The following is a 24,583-nucleotide window of genomic DNA, read 5'->3' as shown; positions in this document are numbered from 1 at the left end:
CATACGTAGAAGACTACACCAGCAGGACTACAGAGGGTACAATACAAGATGCAAACCACTGATAAGCCTGAAGAACAGAAAGGCGAGATTACAGTTTGCTAAAAAGCACCTAAAAGAGCCCCAAGAGTTCTGGAAAAAAGTATTGTGGACAGATGAGACAAAGATTAACATGTACCAGAGTGATGGAAAGAGGAAAGTGTGGAGAAAAAAAAGAAATGCCCATGATCCAAAGCATACCACCTCATCCGTGAAACATGGTGGAGGGGGTGTTATGGCTTGGGCCTGTATGGCTGCCAGTGGAACAGGCTCACTTGTCTTCATCGATGATGTGACTGCAGACAGAAGTAGAACAATGAATTCTGAAGTCTATAGAAATATTTTATCTGCTCAGATAAAACCAAATGCCTCCAAACTCATTGGACGGCACTTCATCATGCAACAAGACAATGACCCTAAACATACTGCTAGAGCAACAAAGGGGTTTTTGATGGCCAAAAAGTGGAAAATCCTTGACTGGCCGAGTCAATCACCGGATCTGAATCCAATTGAACATGCATTTTACATGCTGAAGAGGAGACTGAAGGCAATAAGTCCCCAAAATAAGCAGGAACTGAAGATGGCTGCAGTACAGGCCTGGCAGAGCATCACCAGGGAAGATACCCAGCGTCTGGTGATGTCAATGCATCGCAGACTTCAAGCAGTCATTGCATGCAAAGGATATGCGACCAAATATTAACAATGATTACTTTATTCTACATTATGTTAAACTGTCCAATGATTTTTGATGCCCGAAAATGGGGGGGACCATGTACAAAAGCTTCTATAATTCGTAAACGGTTCATCCGATATGTATGAAAATACCCTCAAATTAAAGCTGACAGTCTGCACTTCACCCTCATTGTCATTGTATCCTTTCAAACTCAAAGTGCTAGAGTACAGAACCAAAATAACAAAAAAATTGTCACTGTCCAATGAATTATGGAGCTCACTGTATAACAGAGCAGCATACAGTCTTTAAGATATTTGAAATTCTTAAAGTTGTATGTTCTCTGACAATATGCCTAGTTGATGTGTCCTGGATTTGAGTTCAGTATACTTAACACGTTATAAGTGTTGTGAGTGTTGCTGTCTCACCAGAGTGAACCACTCATGAGTAAAAGTTCAGAGTAAAATCTTCCAATCTGATCCAACCCTGAGTCACACTGAGGACAGCAATCTGGCACTGAGAAACAACAAGTCTGTCTGATCAATGGGCCTCCATGCATAGCAAGGGAAACTGTAGTCACTAAACGTAGTCGATGCCTTCAATTGTGTAGGCAACACCACGCACATTTACGTAGAAAAAAGCCTAAACGTCCCTTGTCTGTCACGAATGTTGAATAAAATCATATTTGAATATACTCTGCCAATTGTCCGTGGCGTTGGTCATTCAGCTGGTCGAAATTTAAGACAAAATATCCATAGGAAGTATTATTAAACTGACTTCAAAACGGAGGTCTATGTGTGTGGCAATCAAGATGTGTTTGCTCATGACCGAAGGCACGTCCACAAGATGGAAGTATACTAACAGGTGTTTACATGTTTTTTCTCATGTGCCAGGTGACAGAAATCTCATCTTTAGTACCGCCGCTCTAAAAAGTTGGGTAAACAATACTTTCCTCCTGATACTTTGTCTCAAATTTCAAACAGCGGAAGTACCAACCACACAGACAACCAGTAAATAGAACTCTTTAGCCTTTTCTGCAGTGTCTGAAAATTATAATTCCTTTATTTGAAGAATTTACGTTTATTTGAGGCACTCTTTTGCTTCACATTATTTGCTCGTACATTTCCCAGCCAAAGCCATTCTATTTTTGATTTAGCCCTGAATCCCCATACCGGTAACTGGATTTGATTTAATATGACCCGAGGTTATTTGGACAGTAAGTACACAGTGCAACCATGAATCCAGTAGATGGCACTATCTGCTTTTTGTCCAATCAGCTAACCTCCCATCCCATGTGCTGAGTGTAGTTTGGTTGGATTGAGTGAGTGACTTGCCAAGTGAATGAGTGTGGTGCGTTTTATTTGAGAAAGAAGTGTGTATGTAACGAAACATTAATTATTTGAATAACATTTGGCAATGTATCAAACAAACCCATGGGGTCAAAATAAATGTCTAACACTTAGAAATACTTGAACTTCATTTGATTTAGTGTGCCTGGTACAATTGGCACCAATGGAATGGTCTCAAAAGTGCAAACTCAATATAAAAAACAAACCCACCTCAAATACTTTTGGACATATATTCACATTTTGACATGACCCAGACCCAGATTTGGTATCATATCATACTGGCAGGAAATTCTCACTTTTGATTATTACAATTCAATTAAAGTTAGTGTTGCAGTGGCTGTCGAGTTCCAGTGGCTGTCCAGTCCAATCCTAGCAGTCCAGTATTGAAGGTGTGGGCAATGGCAATTCAACCTAACTGGGGCAAATTCAACGTTGCAGACAGAAATGTAACCTGGTTGGGTGATATTACCACAGATTATCCATTATGTTGACCAGATACTCAAGTGGTTCCTCTAACAATTAAAATACATGTCTTAAAAATGGAAGGCAGTCAGGAGGCAAGATCAGGTGGGACCATTCTAGCCAATGAGAGGGAAGATACGTGTCCGAACAACAGGAACAACTCTGATATTGTTTGTTTTTGCCGGGATGTCAAGAGTCCTACTCATATCAGTACACTCCTAACAATCACGAAACACATTTTCCATCAAATAAGCCTCACGTAGCAAATAAGCCATTCCATTTTTGTAGACCAAATTCGACACTCTCTTTTTGACCTCCGTACTAAAATTCCTCACTTTGTGAGCGAATAAAACGAAACGTTATCCCTCTCGCATCGCCTCTCCTCTCATATTACCCGTCTTCATTTTCAGCTATCTCCATCTATCAGCCGCCTTTCGGCGTTCTTCGCACCCGTCTTCCATCGGGGTGGGTATTGTAGTTTTGAAACGTATGTCTAAGCATATAGTTAGGGAGGAGATTCTATAAAACAACGACAATACCCAGCATCCACCTCTGCCGTGAAAGGGTTGTAGAGGGACGCGGTTAAAATGTATGGTCGTAGTTGATGTGGTGTATTGAATTCGATCGTCGATATGGTTGTTGTGTCATACTTGAACATCATGCATTTTAGATTTCGTGGATTTACAAACGCTTTTAATTAAGTTTTAAAATAACTTTAAAATAACTTTGAAGCAATCCATCACCGCTTTTCCTTGCCAGTGAACGAACGCTCAAAGACTGAAAGAGAGCTAGCTAACGCGTTTATGTGCCGCGCTCATTAATTTCCCTCGTTGTGGTTCTTCTAGCTACCCTGCTGAGATCATGCATCGACTTCAACACTTGGCAAATAGATCATTGATTGCAGGTGTTTTTGACCAGTCTCCAGCCCTTGTGCGGACAAAGGCTCGGGAAACCTCATGTTTAGTGCAGTCCATACGACTCAAAACACAAGGACCCGTTGAAGAGTATGGACTGAAGAGATTCAGTACAGCTGGGGCAACCGTGGTATTGAGAGAGAATGGCAAGATGCGAGAAAAGACTCTGACCATGGACACCATCAATCCGCAGGTGAAAGCGGTGGAGTACGCTGTGAGAGGACCCATTGTCACGAAGGCTGGGGACATTGAGAGAGGCTTGCAGCAGGTGAAAACACATTGCCCATCATTCTAGCTAGCGGGGAAAAAATCTACTTGGTGAGCTTGCTGGCTCATGCTAACCAGCATTTACCGGCAACTAGCTATTTACACAGCCGTAACGTTGGCACATCCTCCTGAGCAAGCAAGCTAGCTAACTAGTCATGGATATGTGCTCTCATGTTTTGTAGGATCAACTAAAATAGTGAACGACAGATGGGAAATGGAGACGTAACGTTAGCTTGCTAGCTAGTTTTTCTAGAAGGACGTGTGTAGCGTCTTCTCTCAGTGCTGATACAATGTTGCATCATCCTCCTCGATTCGGGGTGAATCCATCCCCTTGTAGGTGTGTGATAAGGAGCCAATCCTGCCTCATGATTTTCTCAACCTTCGTGGTCCCTCCTCGTGGACGTGGCAGTGATGAGCTTTGACAGGGGACCACCAGACAGTGAATTTCTAAATCTACCGTCTGGGATTTTTCTTTGTTTGCTTCTGGAAACGTGGTCCTCTGTAGCTCAATTGGTAGAGCATGGCGCTTGTAACGCCAGGGTAGTGGGTTCGATCCCCAGGACCACCCATACGTAAAATTTTATGCACACATGACTGTAAGTCGCTTTGGATAAAAGCGTCTGCTAAATGGCTTATTATTATTATTATAAACGGTCCACTACAATCCGGAATGTTGAATACAATTACATGTGAAGTTACTCTACCGGTTGTCTGCGTGGTTGGTCCTTTTGCAGGTAGGACTTTGAGACTATATCCACAGGAAAGTATTATGAACACTTTTCAAAGCACTGGTAGTGCGTTCCGCTAATTATCACCTGAAGCATGCATACATGATGCAAATACTTGCACGCAAGGCATGAATACTTGCCAAACATATAACGTTACAGTGCGCATGTTTACATGGTTTTACGCCTGCTTCAGGTGATATAATTCTGAACGCAACTCAGTGCTTTGAAAAGTTGGTCTAATAATACTTTCCTGTGGATATATTGGCTCAAATTCCTACCCGCAAAAGGACCAACCACGCAGAAAACCAGTAGAGTGAACACATTTAATTATATTCAACATTTCGGCTTATATAGGACCATTTCCAGAATCTAACACTCTTGGGGGGGGGGGGTTGTAAAAAGTCCTGACAAAGGCCTTGAGGCCGATATGTAAAGCTTAATAAAGAACAGTGATACTAGCAAGAGCAGTGGGCATGGCTTCTATTTTCTCTCATGTTATTCAATTGTTACCATGCACCTGCAACAAAGATAGCTCAACTGCGCAAGTCCCTTTTTCAATTCAGAATCAAACACTGAAAAATCCCAGAAGGCACCATCTGGTTCCCAGGCAATGATGAACTTAGCTAGTGAAAGCTCATCAAAAGATACTGGTAACTAACCCTTCTATCAGTGGCTCAACTGGAGGACTCCTTGTGATCCAGACTGTTGAGCGAAAGCCAGTCTTCGAAATCTACTCACACTATCCTTTCACTTGAGTCTTACACTCACTTGCTTCTCTGTCATGTTGGATAAGTTGATTGATGTGTGCCTTGGGAAATGGCAGTTCAACTACGGTAATAATATCCCTGAAACAGGTGCCTTCCTAGGGGTCGGTAGGAGCACATGATCCTCGTACCACCCACAGATACAAGACCACACTAGGGTGGGTCGTTTTATGTCCCCTGCATACTCTTGTCAAAAATATGATTTAGATACTGGGCCAACACAAGGGCATTCAAATGTAATTGTAGGCCTACAGCATTTGGGTTAGGCTAATACATAATGTAATGGATGGTGTCAATCAATGATAAACCCCCAGTATACATAATCATGCAATGTATTTGCTCTTTGACCCCAACCATGACTGGAGTGATTATTTGATCCATCACTTGCTGTAACAACTCCTCTAATATACTCTTCTGTCTTGTAGGCCTAAATCTGCCTCAACAGTTACACTGATAGAAATAATAGCCTACTTAGATCTGTACTACACTGAACAAAAATATATAAATGCAACATGTAAAGTGCTGGTCCCATGTTTCATGAGCTGAAATATTGAACCCAGAAATGTTCCATTTGCACAATAAGCTTATTTCTCTCAAACTGTGTGCACAAATTTGTTTACATCCCTGTTAGTGAGTATTTTATCCGTTGTCATGAAATCCATCAACCTGACAAGAAGCTGATTAAACAGCATGATCATTGCTGGGGACAATAAAAGGCCATTCTGAAATGTGCAGTTTTGTCACAGCACAATGCCACAGATGTCTCAAGTTTTGAGGGAGCATGCATTTGGCATGCTGACTGCAGGATTGTCCACCAGAGCTGTTGCCAGATAATTTAATGTTAATTTCTCTACCATAAGCCACCTCCAACGTCATTTTAGAGAATTTGTCAGTACGTCAAACCGGCCTCACAACCGCATGCCACGTGTAACCATGCCAGCCCAGGATCTCCACATCCGGCTTCTTCACCTGTGGGATCGTCTGAGACCAGCCACCAGTCTGATTGGCTGGGCCTGGCTCCCCAGTGGGTCTGCCTGGCTCCCAAGTGGGTGGGCCTATGCCCACCCATGGCTGCGCCCCTGCCCAGTCATGTGAATACCATAGATTAGGGCCAAATAAATTTATTTCAATTGTCTGATTTCCTTATATGAACTGTAACGCAGCAAAATCTTTGAAATTGTTGCATTTCATATTTTTTAAAGTAAAGTTCTTAATATGTGCAGGGATATTTAATTTTTTTTAATTTTCTCTCGACATTAATCTAAATTGTACTTTTTTTCCTCCAGGGTCAGAAACACCCCTTCACTGAGGTCATCAAAGCCAACATTGGAGATTCACATGCCATGGGGCAGAAGCCAATCACCTTTCTCCGTCAGGTGAGGGGCAGGGATGGGTCAGGAAAAGTGTGGTCTTGCAAAGTCATATTTACATCACCTGTCCTACCACCATAAGGTCAAATAGACTTTTAATTCCATAATCACCCTCTCTAACTGGACTGTTGATTCGATGATCTTGCTAAGGAAATATTCTTGCTAAGGAAATATTCTGGCAGGACGGCTATCTGTTTATTCCGAGTTACTAAATCAGTCATCCTTGGCTGGGCATCAGTTTGGCTGATGAGGCTGCACATCTACTGTTTTGTTTAGGCTACTATTTGCACTCTGAAACATTAGAGGAACGTCCTGGGCTCATGGAAAGGTTGGAAATGGGATCACCTTCATTAATACTTAATAATACATTCATCTCTTAACAGCAGCATAAACATTTGTTATCTATCTCTATCTGGTATTCTAGAAGAATTGCCTCAACAAAAAAAACCATGAAGCATATTCTTACTCTACTTACTGTTGAATTCCACCCAGCAAATTTGTGTCGGATAGGCTAACTGGGCATGAGCACAGACTCAGAGCACACAGTATGGGGTGTTCTGTTGGTCTCTTCTAGTGAAAGTGCACATTCCAGAGATGGGGCTACATTATGTCCAGTCTTGTGCTCCACATTGTTATAACAATCGCCTTGGGTGATATTGAATTCATTTGAATTAATGTATTTGCGTGATCTTCCAAATGTCTATATGTCAAGAATCAAGTTATATTTAATGTTTTATGAGCGTTTATGTCGTCGTCGTCCCCGCCACTCACAACAACAAAGATGAGAGATCACTTCTTCCTCTCTGACAAGCGGATTCAACTCGCTATTTGCATTTGAGGTTTGGTCCAACAGAATTGGTCAAATAAAATTGTATTTGTCACATGCGCTGAATACAACAGGTTACCGTGAAATTCTTACTTACGAGCCCTTTCCCAACAAAGCAGAGTAAAAAAATAAAATAAAAGTAGGGAAGGAAACTAAAGGAAAAATGGACACCGAAACACATTGAGACATTTTACTGTAATAGAGAAGTTAACCTTTCTAACGATACCCCTTTTATGTCGCAAGTCTTCAAATTGCGCGCAGAGCCGACACTACTAAAACAAGAGTATCAATGAACATTGATCTGGAAAATTAATGCTCAATTTGTCGCGCGCGACATTGCAGGACCATGTACCGCTAGAAGCATTTTAGCCAAAGACTGTTATACTAGCTGTCTAGTCTGTGTTTAATAATTGTGCAATAAGCATAAAACACAATTATATAAGGATTTGGCAACTCCTTCTCATTCTGAGAAATAAGGTAGGCCACTTGATTTCAACATCTGAACAAAGTGGACAGGCTAGCATGCTGTTCAAACAGTTGGAGGCAGACAAGGGTGTGTTCATAACAATTCAACTGTTCTACCTTGTTAGCAAGCAAATATATCTAATTTGGCTAAACTTGAAATATAAAGGTTAGCTGGCTACTCACTAGCATGTGGGCTTGTGGTTGAGAGATTATTTATGAGACCTGTGTTTAACTTTCTATAATTCCTGCTACAAGAAGTTAGTATTTTTTTTAAATTAACCCATCCACCTCCATCCCCTCTTCAGAGGACACAAATATCTTATTTTGTTTTTGCAGCTTTTTTGCTACATATACACTAACATTCAAAAGTTTGGGGTCACTTAGAAATGTCATTGTTTTCGAAAGAAAAGCATTTTTTTTGTCCATTAAAATAACATCAAATTCATCAGAAATACAGTGTAGACATTGTTGATGTTGTAAATGGCTATTGTAGCTGGAAATGGCTGATTTTTAATGGAATATCTACATAGGCGTACAGAGGCCCATTATCAGCAACCATCAGTCCTGTGTTCCAATGGCACGTTGTGTTTGCTAATCCGAGTTTATCATTTTAAAAGGCTAATTGATCATTAGAAAACCCTTTTGCAATTGTTAGCACAGCTGAAAACTGTTGTGCTGATTAAAGAACCAATAAAACTGGCCTTCTTGAGACTAGGTGAGTATCTGGAGCATCAGCAATTGTGAGTTCGATTACAGGTTCAAAATGGCCAGAAACAAAGAACTTTCTTCTAAAACTCGTCAGTCTATTCTTGTTCTGAGAAATGAAGGCTATTCCATGCAAGAAATTGCCAAGAAACTGAAGATCTCATACAACACTGTGTACTACTCCTTTCACAGAACAGCACAAACTGTCTCCAACCAGAATAGAAAGAGGAGTGGGAGACCCCAGTGCACAACTGAGCAAGAGGACAAATACATTAGAGTGTCTAGTTTGAGAAACAGGCGCCTCACAGGTCCTCAACTGGCAGCTTCATTAAATAGTACCCGCAAAACACCAGTCTCAACGTCAACAGTGAAGAGGCGACTCCTGGATGCTGACCTTCTAGGCAGAGTTGCAAAGAAAAAGCCATATCCCAGACTGCCCATCTTCATCTTTTCTTTTTATTGGCCAGTCTGAGATATGGCTTTTTCTTTGCAACTCTGTCTAGAAGGTCAGCATCCCGGAGTCACCTCTTCACTGCTGACGTTAATTTTAGAATAAGGATGTAACGTAACAATGTGGAAAAAGTCAAGGGGTCTGAATACTTTCTGAATGCATTGTGTATATATCTCGTGAATTGTCCATAAGTTTGAAAAAAATAGAGATATGATTTTTAGGCCATATCGCCCAGGACTACAATTGCACCCAGGGCAGCCCACTTCAGATCTTCCATTATCATTAAAATAATATCCCCAGTGATTGAATGAACTATTAGGCTAGCTTTACCAGGAGGCCTGTTTTTTTTTTTTTTTTAATATTGTTGAAGTACCGGTATGTGAAGTCTATATAGCCTAGTTTGAGTAGTTCTATGAAGCCTAACTCTGCACCACCCACCTTACTTTGTCTATAATAAACTTGCGTTGTCAGGTGGCTTGAAAGTAAATCTGTCAGTTGCCGATGACATTGTGTGCAGACCAGTGTGACCATGGAACTCTGTCGTAAAACTTTCCATGTGATTCAGTAGCTTGCAAGGCAGCAAGCTTTGTTGATGCCAGTCAATGCCACTGCTATGTCACTGTCCAAGGTGACTTGTGTCCCTGGCCTCACTCCCCAATATTTACTGCTATGGAACCATAGAACCTGTGTGCCAATGTCATGCTGCCTATTTGACTGTGGTCAAAGGTTCTGCCCTAAATCTCATCTGCAAACATGCTCTCCACCACCTAGCAACTTCACTACAAACAAATAAACACAGAACAGATTGTGTAAATTACTTGTGGCTAGGCTACACTAGCCTCCTATTGACGGGTTGGCTGACAACGTTACAGAAATGATGCGCGCACATTAATGGGTCCAGAAGCAGTGCGTTATGATTCTGAATGGTCAGATAGCTAGCAACAATGACAGGAAGCAGCCATGTTGGGAATTGTAGGAGGCACGTTTCAGCTAGTTTTATCTTGCTCTTGATGTCTTGTTTTGATGTGTTTTGACTTATTTCATGTCAATGCTAATATGGCACAAATTCGCTAGCTAGCTAACCAACAACTGTAACGATATATTTGAGACAAGTGCTCATTGTACAAATTAATTTGTTTTCAATAAACATTGGAGACTAAATATAGTTTACATGTTGACAACAATCTAAGTCAACCCTGTCTGTTTTGCCCCATAGTTGCGTATGCATCGGTTTTGTTGCTAAACCACCAACCCGCCTATGTACTTCATATTGGTAAAATGGAAGGCCATTTTTAAGTTGCTTATTTTATGTCTGTCATTGTGTAAACCCATGAGTCCTCTCGATAGAATGAGTAATGTTTAGATGAGTGTTGTTGATTTGCTTTAGAACCTATTCTCAGAGTGAAAGATCACAACGTATCTTCCTCCTCCACACATACTAGTCCTTACATGCAACAAGGGCTACAAACAGGAATCAGAAATTCCATTAGAACTGTACAAGATGTACAAGTGCAAACATGATTGTGTGGAAGGATGGCTTCAGGAAAGAAGGTTTTTCCTCCTGCTGGTTCACCTGGGATGCTTATGTAATGCTATTTACATATTATGTAAAATAAATTGACATTTTAAATGTGAAGGTGTCTGTGTGTCTTGATGGGGGTGAAGTTAACATGAACACCTCCTGTCTGTATGTTCAGGTGGTGGCTCTCTGCTCATTCCCAGAGCTGTTGAACAGCCCTAGTTTCCCGGAGGATGCCAAACAGCGTGCCCGTCGCATCCTACAGGGCTGTGGGGGACAGAGCCTGGGTGTGTACTGTATGCCTGTCTGAGTGCACTGCACTCACATTCCTGTGTTGAAATATAGCCTAATAATATAGCTTTAAATGCTGACCAAGTAGGAGATTTGGCCTCCTGTGCACTGTTGATGGGTTCAGAATTGTCTCACTGACAAAGAACAGGATGCTAAGTTAATGCAGAACCTAGCAGTGTTTTGGTTACAACGATATGCATTGGAATTCTTTCTGTGACCTACATTTGCTGCAAGATATGCCTAATAGTTCATGTAAAACTGCATTGTACGGTGGAGCTAGAAAGTGTATGCAAGTTGAAGTTATCTAAGCTCTAATTTATTTCCTGAAACAGAACATGAAAACCAAATCCGGAGTTGATACCATATTGTGTGTGTTAACTCCAGGGTCGTATAGTGCCAGCCAGGGAGTGGACTGTATTCGGCAGGACATTGCTGTCTACATAGAGCAACGGGATAAGGGTGTGCCTGCCGACTGGGACAATATTTACCTCACCACCGGAGCTAGTGATGGCATCGTGGTAAGTCTTTAGTTCTCAACCCTTTCGAATAATCCTCTTACAAACAAAAGGGAGTTGGTTGGTATTTGTTTAATGTGAGCTGTGACTGAAAGTTCGTTGGATTTATTAGGGATTTTCATGTTTTTGACAGTGAGTTGTTTTCTCTTATAATCAATATTGTTTTCATTCGGGATGCTTTCCTACTAGTTGTTGCTGTTGTGAAACGATATTCTCATCTGACTGTAGAGCATCTTGAAAATGCTGGTGTCGGGCCAGGGCCGGTCCAGGAGTGGTGTGATGATCCCCATCCCTCAGTACCCCTTGTACTCTGCAGCCATCTCTGAGATGGAGGCCGTTCAGATCAACTACTACCTGGACGAGGACAACTGCTGGGCCCTGGATATCAACGAGCTCCACAGAGCCTACCAGGCTGCCAAGGAGCACTGTCACCCCAGAGTCATCTGCATCATCAATCCAGGCAACCCTACCGGTGGGTCTCACCAGCCAGAACAATGAGATTAGGCTCCTTATGTAATGTGGCTATCCAGTGTTCAACACATCAAAGACCAATATCACACACATCCAAGACCAGTATCCAACATATCCAAGCATGAGCATCTCAAATCTATATGTTGCAAATGTTTCCCATGTCCCATAAGGCCAATAAGCATGATGATTAAATTTAAGAGGTCGCTATGTTGATACTGTACAACCAATTGAAACAAGCAACTAGGCCAAGGGTCATTGTGTAAGATATTATATGTGGAACCCCCTCTACTCTGCTTTGTCATGTAGGGGAGCTGATGGGTGTTTATAGCCTGCATAGGAAACTGGATCAGTCTTCACAAGCTGACATTATGTTCAAGGAATCTGACTCCCTCTTACATAGCTGTAACTTAACTTGATAAAGCTGTAATTTAATAGTCTGCCTGACACCTAACTTGAAGTCTTCCTGACTTCAGAGTCTGGAAAGGCTCCATGATGTTGTAGGCAAGATGTGTTCATAATGAATGGGGCTCTGCTTTTTTTACTGATTGGTTCAACTATTTCTCACTCAAACACCCACATTAACAGCCACACAATCAAAACTCAAGCCAACTTCTGTGTGAATAACAACGGGCTCCTGTCCAGACCATTGTGTCACAGTTCTCCCTCGCGTCCACCAGGCTAGTAACCGTCCGTGAGGTAATACTGTGGTCCTCTGGTTTCCAGCTGCCTCCATAATACAGTACATTCTGTCTTTGTAGACATGGTGTCCCCTGTACAAATGGAAGGCCCATATAGAGTTGCCCATGTACTCAATTTCAGCACATGTGGTGACCACTCTCCCTACCCCTTCTCTCCTTTCTTTCTCTCTGGCAATATTCAGGTCAAGTGCAGAGTAAGAAGTGCATCGAGGAAGTCCTCCACTTTGCCTACGAGGAGAATTTGTTTGTTATGTCCGATGAGGTAATTGTTTGCTGTTTCCAACTACTGTAGTGTATTGATCTGAATCGACACCGACTATTTCTCGACTTTTCCAGTCCTATGAGAAGTATCAATTCTCCATTGATATAATCCTCCTATGTGTGTGTCCAGGTGTATCAGGACAACGTGTACTCCCCAGACTGTCAGTTCCACTCCTTTAAGAAGGTGCTCTATGAGATGGGCCCAGAGTACTTCAACACTGTCGAGCTGGCCTCATTTCACTCCACCTCCAAAGGCTACTCGGGAGAGTGAGTATTCATATCCACGTGCCCCTTGCACGGGGTCACTATTTCCCCAAAGTACCCTTAAAACACCACACGCTGTCTGTGCTCACTCTGAATTCTCTGTCTGACCGCCATAAGTAGTCAATGACTTACATTACACGTTCCTATGTGTACATAACAAGCTGTCCATCTCTTATAGTCTTTGTCTTATGTATTTGATCTACAAGAGCACTCTGTATAATGTTTGCCTTTTGCGTTAGTACGCCATGTTGCCCTGGGAGACAGATCCGTGCTGTGATTTAGCCAACTCCTCTGATTTGCATTGTCATGCTTGTTTAAACGTCAGACGAGATGGCTAAATCACAACACAGGCTACCAGGCCAAAAAAAACGATGCCCTTGGAATGCAGACTGACTGGCTCATCAGATTGTCCTTGCCATGGTTGATTTGATCTAGGATAAACTCCAGTTTGGTTCTATTGTGTGTGACTGTGTACCCAACACTAACGCTCCCCTCTCCTCTGTCCTCTTCCCCTGCAGGTGTGGGTTTAGAGGGGGCTATATGGAGGTTCTCAACCTCGACCTGGAGGTCAAGGCACAGCTGGTGAAGCTGCTGTCTGTGAGGCTGTGTCCCCCTGTCTCTGGACAGGCTGCCATGGATGTCATCGTCAACCCTCCTCTGCCACACGAACCCTCCTATCTCCAGTTCCACAAGGTCTGTCACTCAATGTTCAGAGAGGGGGGGGGGGTCAATGCTCTAGGGTTCATTTGTTAGTGTTCAGTTTTGATTGTCATCCAAGACACATGTCTGACCTCTGTGTATCGTGTTGTCTTTCAGGAGAAGAGTGCTGTGCTTGGAGCTCTGGCTGAGAAGGCCCAGATGACTGAGCAGATCCTCAACACGGTCCCTGGGATCAAATGTAACCCTGTGCAGGGAGCCATGTACGCCTTCCCCCGCATCTTCATCCCCCTACGAGCTGTGGAGGAGGCCAAGGTCTGTTCACCTAACAGCCATCTATAAACCTACTGCTAAAATGGGATTCCTTTCTACACCCATTTGTCCATTAGTGAATTTGTCACTTCTCAACTCGGAGAACTCAACTCATGCATAAAACTTGCATGGTGTAGGTACTGTGCAGCTGACCACAAATTGGCATCGGCATATAATTATATACCTCCACAACCAAAACTAGAAAAACAGGTTTGTAACTGTGTCTCTCTTCTGCAGTCCCTGGGAATGTCTGCTGACATGATGTACTGTCTGAGGCTGCTTGAGGAGACTGGCATCTGCCTCGTTCCAGGCAGTGGCTTCGGCCAGAGGGAAGGGACCTATCACTTCAGGTAACTGCTCAACTCATGGAAACATTGCTGACCATCATACATTTACAAAGACGGAAGAATTTAGAGAAGCCTTTCAGAAAGATTGTCTGTGACAGTGTTTTGTTTGTCCTGATTCACCAGCTGGATCAGATTGTAACAGTAGCTAGTGACCTACATTGAAGCATTGTAACATAACCATTACAGTGCCACGTCTACCAGGCTCAAATTGGTCAGGCACTGACATCTCGCTTGCATAAGTAAACTAAAAAGATTTAACTGAGATGGAAATTGCAAATATTACACTAGCCTGAAAGGAGCTAACTGACTAGCTGGCCTACTTTCATTCCAGCTCTATTTTTATATCTTACAGATGCTGTGTTTACTCTGCATTGATCTCTTCCTTCCTGTTTGTCTCTTGCCCGCTAAGTAATCTCTCGTGGACAGATTCACGTGTAACAACGTTTGGGAGAATTTTACTTCTGGGTAACCGAGATTACCCGCTAAATTGTTTTGCATATGATTTCCCCCTAGAATGACCATTCTGCCCACGACAGAGAAGCTGAAGGTGCTCCTGGAGAAGCTCAGAGATTTCCATATCAAGTTTCTGAAGGAGTACGCGTCATTGGAGGAACCAAAGAGATGAGAGCACAGAGGATGACGCTCTAGAACAGTTCAGATAGTCCTCGTTTGAGAATGTTTAACACAGCATAAAAAAAACAGCATTTACAGAGGTATCGACTAACGCTAACGTAAAGAAAAAAGTAACCCCTTTTTTCCTCTGCTAGTGTAACCTATGATTGCTTGAAGTTTTAATCTGATTTTAGGAACAGTACTTGTGTTTAAGAGACATTGTGCCTTTGTCAGACAAGAGGTAAAGGTGTGGGGAATCTGCAGTTGCTACATACATACATATTAGGACTTAATTAAATTGTAAATCAATGTACCCATTGATTCTTGAAGAATACATCTGATAAATGCCTCATAAGCTGTCGTACCCCATCAGAACCCAAAATATATAAGCTTTGTAAATGTAAACAATATAGCCTTAACACGGTTAAAACTGTGTAATGTTGATATCATGGATGATCAGTCCTTGCATCCATAGCTCTGACTATGAATTTGGTTACAATTCTCCAGTCCCATCCCTCAGATTTTTATTGGAACGGGCAGGGAGAACGTTTTATTGCAACTACTGCTGATTGCCCCTTTAACACTAAAGCAATGTAAATTGTGATGTATGCGAAGGTTCTCCATTATAGAGGATGCACTGGGGAATGGGACACAATGTTCTGGTTTTAAAAAATATATACATTTAGTTGTTTTTGTGCCCGGGAAGTTATTTACTCTGTGTTGTATTTTCTATCTGTCTTGAGGCTTTTGTGTCTCCTTAGAGGCATTTAGTGTTAGAGATCTAGACAATGGGGCACTGTAAGTGCTAATATTATCTTGGAACCAGCTGTACCTTTCCATGTGCCAAATGGAACTGGAAAACAGAGGTTGTTTATGTAGGTCATGGACTCCGGGCAATGAGTACTGCTACATCAGCTCTTTCTGATCCGAAAAACAGCAGGGAGGGATTCTCCTAACCATTTATAACATAACATCCTATCAGTCCAAGTCATAAAGCTTTGAGCCTGCATAGCTCCCTGTTGGGCACAGGTTTACCCATACAGTACCTATCTAGCATGACAGATGCACTTGGAGAGGGGTTTTTTGGGGGGTGAATGTCTGTACTCTCGGGTGCTTAGTTACAGGTGCTTAGTGCCGGCCATTATGTGGTTGTTATGGAAAGAAATGCAATTGTTTGTGTGCTACTCTTAAATGAGTTTAAAGGTCAAACCAAGGGAATTGTAGGTTCTGGTAATTCTGTATATCGGCATGTCCCCTTATTAGGCTATTTATTGCATAGATTGTTTACGCTTTTTACTGACGGTGGCTTTAAGTCTATCATTCACATTTGTATCACAACTAATCTCAGATGATCTCCCGAGTGGCGCAGTGGTCTAAGGCACTGCATCGCAGTGCTAGCTGTGCCACTAGAGATCCTGGTCCGAATCCAGGCTCTGTCGTAGCCGGCCGCGACCGGGAGACCCATGGGGCGGCGCACAATAGGCCCAGCGTCATCCAGGGTAGGGGAGGGAATGGCCGGCAGGGATGTAGCTCAGTTGGTAGAGCATGGCGTTTGCAACGCCAGGGTTGTGGGTTCGATTCCCACGGGGGGCCAGTATGAAAAATAACAAATAAATAATGTATGCACTCACTAACTGTAAGTCGCTCTGGATAAGAGCGTCTGCTAAATGACTGAAAATGTGAATGTAATAGAGATGGTGGGTTGAATACACTTTTGGGTTTTTGTTTGTAAAATGTTTTTGGGATGCTTCTGCCAGTATCTATCTTTCTGCACACTGCGAGCCGCAGGAAATGTTATTGTAAAGTGAAACCGTTTACAATTTCATTTTTTAAGTTGGAGATGAGCGTAGTGACCCACACAAGGCAGTCTAAAAGCTTCAGTTAAACCAATTTCAGCCAGCTGATGAACTTTTATTCTCTAGCATCTCATCTCTATTTTTGTATGCAGTTTAATGCTGAATGAAGTGTTCAAGCATTAACCTAACCTCGGCAGCCATTCAATGTATGAAACTCTTGACTGACCTCAAAACATGAATTGTTTTTAACCATTTGACTGCAATGAGGTGCCTTCAATGGCGACAAGCTGTAATTTACATTGAGTGACTTTTGAGAATGTCAGCAAATTAATATTTTTTTTATCAATACAATGAAATGTTTTTAAAATGCACATATTCTGCTAAATGTTTGTTTTCATTTGTTTGCCTGGTTTGTATTCATTGTTCTTTCTTCATGAGCTGAAAGTTAACTGGAAAAGGTTTTGGGTTCAACATCGATATGCTTATACATATCAACGTAGTTTCTAACTGAAATAAGACTGTTAACCCCAGTGTTTGCTTGTCTTGTTTACGTTTTGGATATGCGATATTTAAAATAATTCCAGATTTGCATTTCTTCTTTTGTTATTATTTCTGTTTTGTACAATAAATACTTTTGAGATCCATTTTGAGAGAAGATTCAAAATATTTTTTTGTCTGAAATGAAGGCTGCATTTACACAGGCAGCCCAATACTGATATTCTTCATTAATTTGTATTTTGACCGTTCAGATCAGCTCTGAAAAAGATCTGATGTGATTGGTCAAAAGACCAATTAGTGGACAAAAATATCAGAATTGGGCTGCCTGTGTAAATGCATAAATGGTTTCATGCAATGTGAATTCAATTTAATGATTGTACTTGGAGAAACTACTGAATCTAATGTTTAGCCATTTGCCCAAACATCAGAAACTACAATGACACAGTTCAACAATAAACAGTTTACCCTCTAATACAGGAGGACAATTCACTCTCCACCAGTCATTGAATAACTGCATGTCACACTTCCACCAAAGAAAACATCAGCTTTCCAGTACTGAACTGTTGATAGATCTTAAACTTGGCCATCTTTTAAATTAATATTAGATTGACCCACAGGACACAGTTTTGTCCTAGCCCAGCACTAATGGTTAGTGAGTTGAGTTATTAGTGGCCTCAGGTGGATTCTAGGGTCAATTTAAGGTCAATTGACTGGTCAGGAACACCTGGTGTCCTGAAGGTTATAAATCAGCGTTCAGGTGATGTGGAGGCAGGGGGAAAAGGCACACTGATGAAACCATGGCACCAAGAAGGATAAGAAAAATCAGCAATCAGGCAGAAGGACACACAGATGGTCAAATTAGCAAGGAGATGCGCCAAAAGCAAAAGGCGCTTTTTATTCAACAGTTCGAGAAAGAAGGTTTTTAATTTGAAGAAGGCCTAACCCTACCGTCCGTTTTCCATGTTCTTCAAATGAACTGAATTCACTATGTTCTCCCTTTACAGCACAGGACCGTATAAACGAGATGGAGGCAAAATTGGAGCAGACTCTTGCAACAGTAGATCGGGTTTTCAAAGTGGAATTGATGAAAATGCCACCTGCGCTTCAAAAAACCCTGATAATAGATTTAATAAATGGTGCGATTTTCAATTGTATTTTAATTATTTTTTGGAATACATGTATGTTTTTATTTAGGTTGTTTCCACCCTTACTTTCCTAGCGGATGACATTTCGGCAGGTGAAGTCACAATCGCCATAAAGGTAGGATGGAACATCGATTATCCGACTGGCTATAAATGGCTTAGTACTGCCTCCTTGTGGCTTACTGTAGAAATGTCAACATCCAACATATTTTACAGACCGAGTCACCCGAGATTCACCAGCCTCTCACTAGGAAGCTCAGTAAAAAAGGTAATGGTTTATTTCCTCCATTAATTAATTTAAATGCATATAAACTTGTCATTAACGATACATTTCTTACTTCTGTAGTCAAAGTAAGTGAAGGTGCATCGGCTCATAAACGGAAGACTACAACAGAACCATCAAAGGTAGCTCGCAATTCAAAGAGCTTTATTGGCATGGGAAACGTATGTTTACATTGCCAAAGCACGTGAAATAGATAATAAACAGTGTTATAAAGATGTGCAAATGGTTAAAGTACAAAAGGGAAAATAAACAGGGGTTGTATTTACAATTGTTTGTTCTTCACTAGTTGCCCTTTTCTTGTGGCAACAGGTCCCAAATCTTGCTGCTGTGATGACACACTGGTATTTCGCCTAATATATGGGAGTTTATCCAAATTTGATTTGTTTTCGAGTTCTTTGTAGGTCTGTAATCTGAGGGAAATGTCTCTCTGGTAATACATTTGGCAGGTTAGGAAGTGCAGGTCAGTTTCCACCTCGTTCTGTGGGCAGTGTGCACAGGCAGACCTGGCTCTCAAGAGAAGACCGGCTATGGCTGCATCTCAATAGCAAGACTATGTTCACTGAGTCTACACATAGTCAAAGCTTTCCTTAATTTTGGTTGTCAGTGGTCAGGTATTCTGCCACTACTCTCTGTTTAGGTCCAAATAGCAGTCCAGTTTGCTGTGTTTTTTTGGTAAAGTCATTCCAATGTGTTAAGTAATTATCATTTTGTTTTCTCACGATTTGGTTGGGTCTAATTGTGTAGCTGTCCTGGGGCTCTGGTCTCTGTCAATCGCTTCCTTTAAGGTAGTTGTAGAATTTAACGGCTCTTTTCTGTATTTTGATAATTAGCGGGTATCGGCCTAATTCTGCTCTGCATGCATTATTTGGTGTTTTACGTTCTACACCCATGTTTATGCAGAATTCTGCATGCAGTCTCAATTTGGTGTTTGTCCCATTCTGTGAATTCTTGGTTGGTGAGCAGACCCCACAACCATAAAGGGCTGATGTTTAGGCAGCGGTAGGTATAGTTTAGCTCCCACTTTATTTGCATGGCATTAGACCAATGTGTGATTGGGAACAGACTGGGCATTTCCACATAGAAAATGTACTAAATTGTATTTTTTCTTTTTCTAAAGGGTTCCAAGAAAGCCAGATCACTTGCCAATAGCTCAAGCACTGGAAGCCTACGGTAACTCTCCCTATATATTCATCAGTCCTGGTGAGCAACCGGGTGCTACTCATTTTATTCCAGTCCACCACTCAAACACCTGATTGAACTAATTCAGTAGTGTTAGCTGAAACGCCCTCTTCTGGTTGATTCTGCTCATTTGTTCTTGCAGGTGTGCCACATCCACAAATACAAAAAGAACCAAAACTCGTCTTGCCAAAATCAGTGATCAGTCGCCACTGACTGGAACGAAACACAGGTTTGTCTTCACTTATCACAATCCCAGTGCAGTGTAACTGCAGTTCTGCAATTACTGGGTCCAAAATACCAGTTGAGTCGACTGCAGTTTCAAAACTGCAATCTTTTAAGGGATATCAGAGTTTATCAAATTAATTCTGTCCTAAATTCTGTTTCTAGATCTGTTTTGCGGTCAGCCAGTGATGACCACCTGTATTGCTCCCTGTCTGGATTGTCTCCACATGTAACAATCTCTACAGCCCATGGAGAGGTAACTTTTCATATTGAGGTTGTTGGGGTTTAAGTTATTTCAAGCAGTCTAAACTAGTCATATATTTTCTCCAAAGACATTGTGCCTCTCGGATGATACTGTTGAAGATGTCGACATTGGGTTACTGGATGACATGGCTGTTCTCCAGATGCAGAAGTTGATGGTAAAATGTAATCTGTTGTGAATTTCTCATTTAAAATGGACAATATATCCCCTACAATTAATTGACTAATCTTTCTCATTTAGAAACTGATGGACTACCTTTTCAACAAAGTCAAAGCGAATCAGCAATGATACCAAGACATCTAACGTTGATCCACTAATGCCACCTATGCATGTTTTACGTTCAAATTAAAAGTTGTGATTCAATAAATTGTATTTGTATATTCATGTTTACTGGCTGGTGAGCGCTATTTAGCCACATGAAGTTGGTGGTTGTGAGCATCCTATTGAATGTTTTGTATCAATGATAGTAAGACTTGATAGTTGGCTATATGAACAAATAATAATATAATGGTCTTCAATTTACATTTTAGTCATTTAGCAGACGCTCTTATCCAGAGCAACTTACAGTTAGTGAGTGCATACATTTTTTTAAATATATTTTTTTCATACTGGCCCCCCGTGGGAATCGAACCCACAACCCTGGCGTTGCAAACGCCATGCTCTACCAACTGAGCTACATCCCTGCCGGTCATTCCTTCCCATACCCTGGACGATGCTGGGCCAATTGTGCGCCGCCCCATGGGTCTCCCAGTCGCGGCCGGCTACGACAGAGCCTGGATTCGAACCAGGATCTCTAGCACTGCATTGCAGTGCCTTAAACCACTGCGCCACTCGGGAGACCGTCTTGCTAACAGTGCTTGACTTGGGCAAGAGCTCACCAGGGCTGAGTACCAGCAACTAAAATGTTCTACAGTTTGCGCTCCTGTTCCTCTTATAGAATATTAACTCTAAGGTATTGTGGCGCTCCTGCACATGTACCATCCCAAGTCGGGTTTATTTAAGCAGTACTCAACTTATTGTGCCTGAATTTCTCACTTTTTGAAAACATCTGTCGTTGTAAACGCCATGCTCTACCAACTGAGCTACAGAGGGCCTATATACAACTCATGTATACACTGAACAAAAATAAACATGCAACAATTAAAGATTTTACTAAGTTCACATAAAGGAAACCTGTCAATTGAAATAAATTCAATAAACCCTAATCTATGGATTTCACATGACTGGGAATATATGTTGGTCAGATACCTTCAAGAAACATTTATGTATAGGGGCGTAGCTCAGGAAATAGAAGTTACAAATGTAACTATGGTTCTACGAATACCTTGTAAACCAGGGTTCTTCAATTCCGGTCCTGGAGGGCCGAAACACCTCTGTTTTTCATCCTCTCCTTCTAATCAGGGGCTAATTCAGACCTGGGACACCAGGTGAGTGCAATTAACTACCAGGTAGAAATAAAAAACAGAAGTGTTTCGGCCCTCCAGGACCGGAATTGAAGAACCCTGTTGTAAACCATCCGTATGGTTGAAAGTATGGATTATGACCTCTCCGGAGCGCGAGGGATGAGTAATAAAGGTGACGTGACGTGACGTGGGAGGACGTGCCCACACGGTTCATGTACGGTTTTATGTCAGACCACGCACTGTCTCAGAGAATCTTCTCGCCCAAAAGATTCCGAGTGACAGGAAAGTACTGATGGTCTTCCAGGTATTCGTAGAACCATTTTTTTTTTGTTAGGGGTTAGATCAGCTTTAATATTGCAGATAGATTGTAACGTCCATCAATGTAATTATCTGCATCACTTCCAATCCCCCATATGGTTTGTTTTCGCATATAAACTCAGCAAAAAAAAAACATCCTCTCACTGTCAACTGTGTTTATTTTCAGCAAACTTAATGTGTAAATATTTGTATGAACATAAGATTCAACAACTGAGACAAACTGAACAAGTTCCACAGACATGTGACTAACAGAAATTGAATAATGTGTCCCTGAACAAAAGTAACAGTCAGTATCTGGTGTGGCCACCAGCTGCATTAAGTACTGCAGTGCATCTCCTCCTCATGGACTGCACCAGATTTGCCAGTTCTTGCTGTGAGATGTTACCCCACTCTTCCACCAAGGCACCTGCATGTTCCCGGACAGTTCTGGGGGGGAATGGCCCTAGCCCTCACCCTCCGATCCAACAGGTCCCAGACGTGCTCAATGGGTTTGAGATCCGGGCTCTTCGCTGGCCATGGCAGAACACTGACATTTCTGTCTTGCAGGAAATCACACACAGAACGAGCAGTATGGCTGGTGGCATTGCCATGCTGGAGGGTCATGTCAGGATGAGCCTGCAGGAAGGGTACCACATGAGGGAGGAGGATGTCTTCCCTGTAACGCACAGCGTTGAGATTGCCTGAGGTTCTTCCTTTTTGACTTTCTTACTGGGGGGGGAGCCATTGGTTTCGTGGGCTTTCCCTCTTTTGGTGGCCCTGGGTGGGTCCTGGCGAACAACGCCGGACGCTGGTAAATTATCTGTGAAACCAGGCCCGTTGTTCTCTCAGCTCAGAATGTGAAGAAAATAAATTATAAAATATTTATTATGCAATACACCGATTCATCAAATTAACTAATATAATAGCAACCGAAGACTGTATACAACAGCTACCACAATACACAGTAAAGGTAGAGTGCTACAATAACCTGGCGGGAGCTGTACAGCACCAGCAAAAAAAATATCGGATGAGCTTAGCTATGACCACAGCCTGATACAGGGCTGGAGCAGGAGAGGTAGCATGTTTAAACATAGGCATATTTACAGTGGGGGAAAAAAGTATTTAGTCAGCCACCAATTGTGCAAGTTCTCCCACTTAAAAAGATGAGAGAGGCCTGTAATTTTCATCATAGGTGACAGACAAATTGAGAAAAAAAAATCCAGAAAATCACATTGTAGGATTTTTAATGAATTTATTTGCAAATTATGGTGGAAAATAAGTATTTGGTCAATAACAAAAGTTTCTCAATACTTTGTTATATACCCTTTGTTGGCAATGACACAGGTCAAACGTTTTCTGTAAGTCTTCACAAGGTTTTCACACACTGTTGCTGGTATTTTGGCCCATTCCTCCATGCAGATCTCCTCTAGAGCAGTGATGTTTTGGGGCTGTCGCTGGGCAACATGGACTTTCAACTCCCTCCAAAGATTTTCTATGGGGTTGAGATCTGGAGACTGGCTAGGCCACTCCAGGACCTTGAAATGCTTCTTACGAAGCCACTCCTTCGTTGCCCGGGCGGTGTGTTTGGGATCATTGTCATGCTGAAAGACCCAGCCACGTTTCATCTTCAATGCCCTTGCTGATGGAAGGAGGTTTTCACTCAAAATCTCACGATACATGGCCCCATTCATTCTTTCCTTTACATGGATCAGTCGTCCTGGTCCCTTTGCAGAACAACAGCCCCAAAGCATGATGTTTCCACCCCCATGCTTCACAGTAGGTATGGTGTTCTTTGGATGCAACTCAGCATTCTTTGTCCTCCAAACACGACGAGTTGAGTTTTTACCAAAAGTTCTATTTTGGTTTCATCTGACCATATGACATTCTCCCAATCCTCTTCTGGATCATCCAAATGCACTCTAGCTAACTTCAGACGGGCCTGGACATGTACTGGCTTAAGCAGGGGTACACGTCTGGCACTGCAGGATTTGAGTCCCTGGCGGCGTAGTGTGTTACTGATGGTAGGCTTTGTTACTTTGGTCCCAGCTCTCTGCAGGTCATTCACTAGGTCCCCCCGTGTGGTTCTGGGATTTTTGCTCACCGTTCTTGTGATCATTTTGACCCCACGGGGTGAGATCTTGCGTGGAGCCCCAGATCGAGGGAGATTATCAGTGGTCTTGTATGTCTTCCATTTCCTAATAATTGCTACCACAGTTGATTTCTTCAAACCAAGCTGCTTACCTATTGCAGATTCAGTCTTCCCAGCCTGGTGCAGGTCTACAATTTTGTTTCTGGTGTCCTTTGACAGCTCTTTGGTCTTGGCCATAGTGGAGTTTGGAGTGTGACTGTTTGAGGTTGTGGACAGGTGTCTTTTATACTGATAACAAGTTCAAACAGGTGCCATTAATACAGGTAACGAGTGGAGGACAGAGGAGCCTCTTAAAGAAGAAGTTACAGGTCTGTGAGAGTCAGAAATCTTGCTTGTTTGTAGGTGACCAAATACTTATTTTCCACCATAATTTGCAAATAAATTCATTAAAAATCCTA

The 24,583-nt window shown here is 42.1% G+C and overlaps 2 protein-coding genes across 2 annotated transcripts; both read left to right on the top strand.

Annotated features, from left to right (window-relative positions):
- The first annotated feature begins 3,095 nt into the window (after window positions 1-3,095).
- Window positions 3,096-17,394, top strand: LOC311127159 (alanine aminotransferase 2-like). The gene is made up of 11 exons (XM_084158932.1): window positions 3,096-3,699; window positions 6,477-6,566; window positions 10,705-10,813; window positions 11,202-11,335; window positions 11,561-11,804; window positions 12,684-12,763; window positions 12,893-13,029; window positions 13,545-13,719; window positions 13,843-13,998; window positions 14,233-14,345; window positions 14,856-17,394. Exons 1-11 carry the CDS (start codon window positions 3,379-3,381, stop codon window positions 14,965-14,967), a joined length of 1,671 nt encoding a protein of 556 aa, XP_084015058.1. The 5' UTR covers window positions 3,096-3,378; the 3' UTR covers window positions 14,968-17,394.
- Window positions 17,395-18,045: 651 nt separating this feature from the next.
- LOC311127762 (borealin-2-like) lies at window positions 18,046-20,644 on the top strand (the record flags this gene model as incomplete). The annotated part of the gene is made up of 10 exons (XM_084159636.1): window positions 18,046-18,166; window positions 18,253-18,384; window positions 18,468-18,508; window positions 18,607-18,658; window positions 18,737-18,795; window positions 19,791-19,843; window positions 19,995-20,081; window positions 20,240-20,330; window positions 20,407-20,493; window positions 20,577-20,644. 10 exons carry the CDS (start codon window positions 18,046-18,048, stop codon window positions 20,622-20,624), a joined length of 771 nt encoding a protein of 256 aa, XP_084015762.1. The 3' UTR covers window positions 20,625-20,644.
- Window positions 20,645-24,583: the final 3,939 nt, after the last annotated feature.

Source organism: Coregonus lavaretus, assembly GCF_964263955.1.
Source record: "Coregonus lavaretus genome assembly, chromosome: 4".
In the NCBI taxonomy this organism is placed as follows: Eukaryota; Metazoa; Chordata; class Actinopteri; order Salmoniformes; family Salmonidae; genus Coregonus; species Coregonus lavaretus.
The sequence above is the reverse complement of the archived record's forward strand: the minus strand, read 5'-3'. Positions and strand labels throughout refer to the sequence as shown.

Bases quoted from the DNA above. Each gene is read 5' to 3' on its own strand.
- LOC311127159 (XM_084158932.1), top strand. From the start codon at position 3,379: ATGCATCGACTTCAACACTTGGCAAATAGATCATTGATTGCAGGTGTT. The intron at 10,814-11,201 runs GTGTGTACTGTA...TGTTAACTCCAG, and splicing joins CTGTGGGGGACAGAGCCTGG to GGTCGTATAGTGCCAGCCAG. The intron at 13,720-13,842 runs GTCTGTCACTCA...GTTGTCTTTCAG, and splicing joins CCTATCTCCAGTTCCACAAG to GAGAAGAGTGCTGTGCTTGG.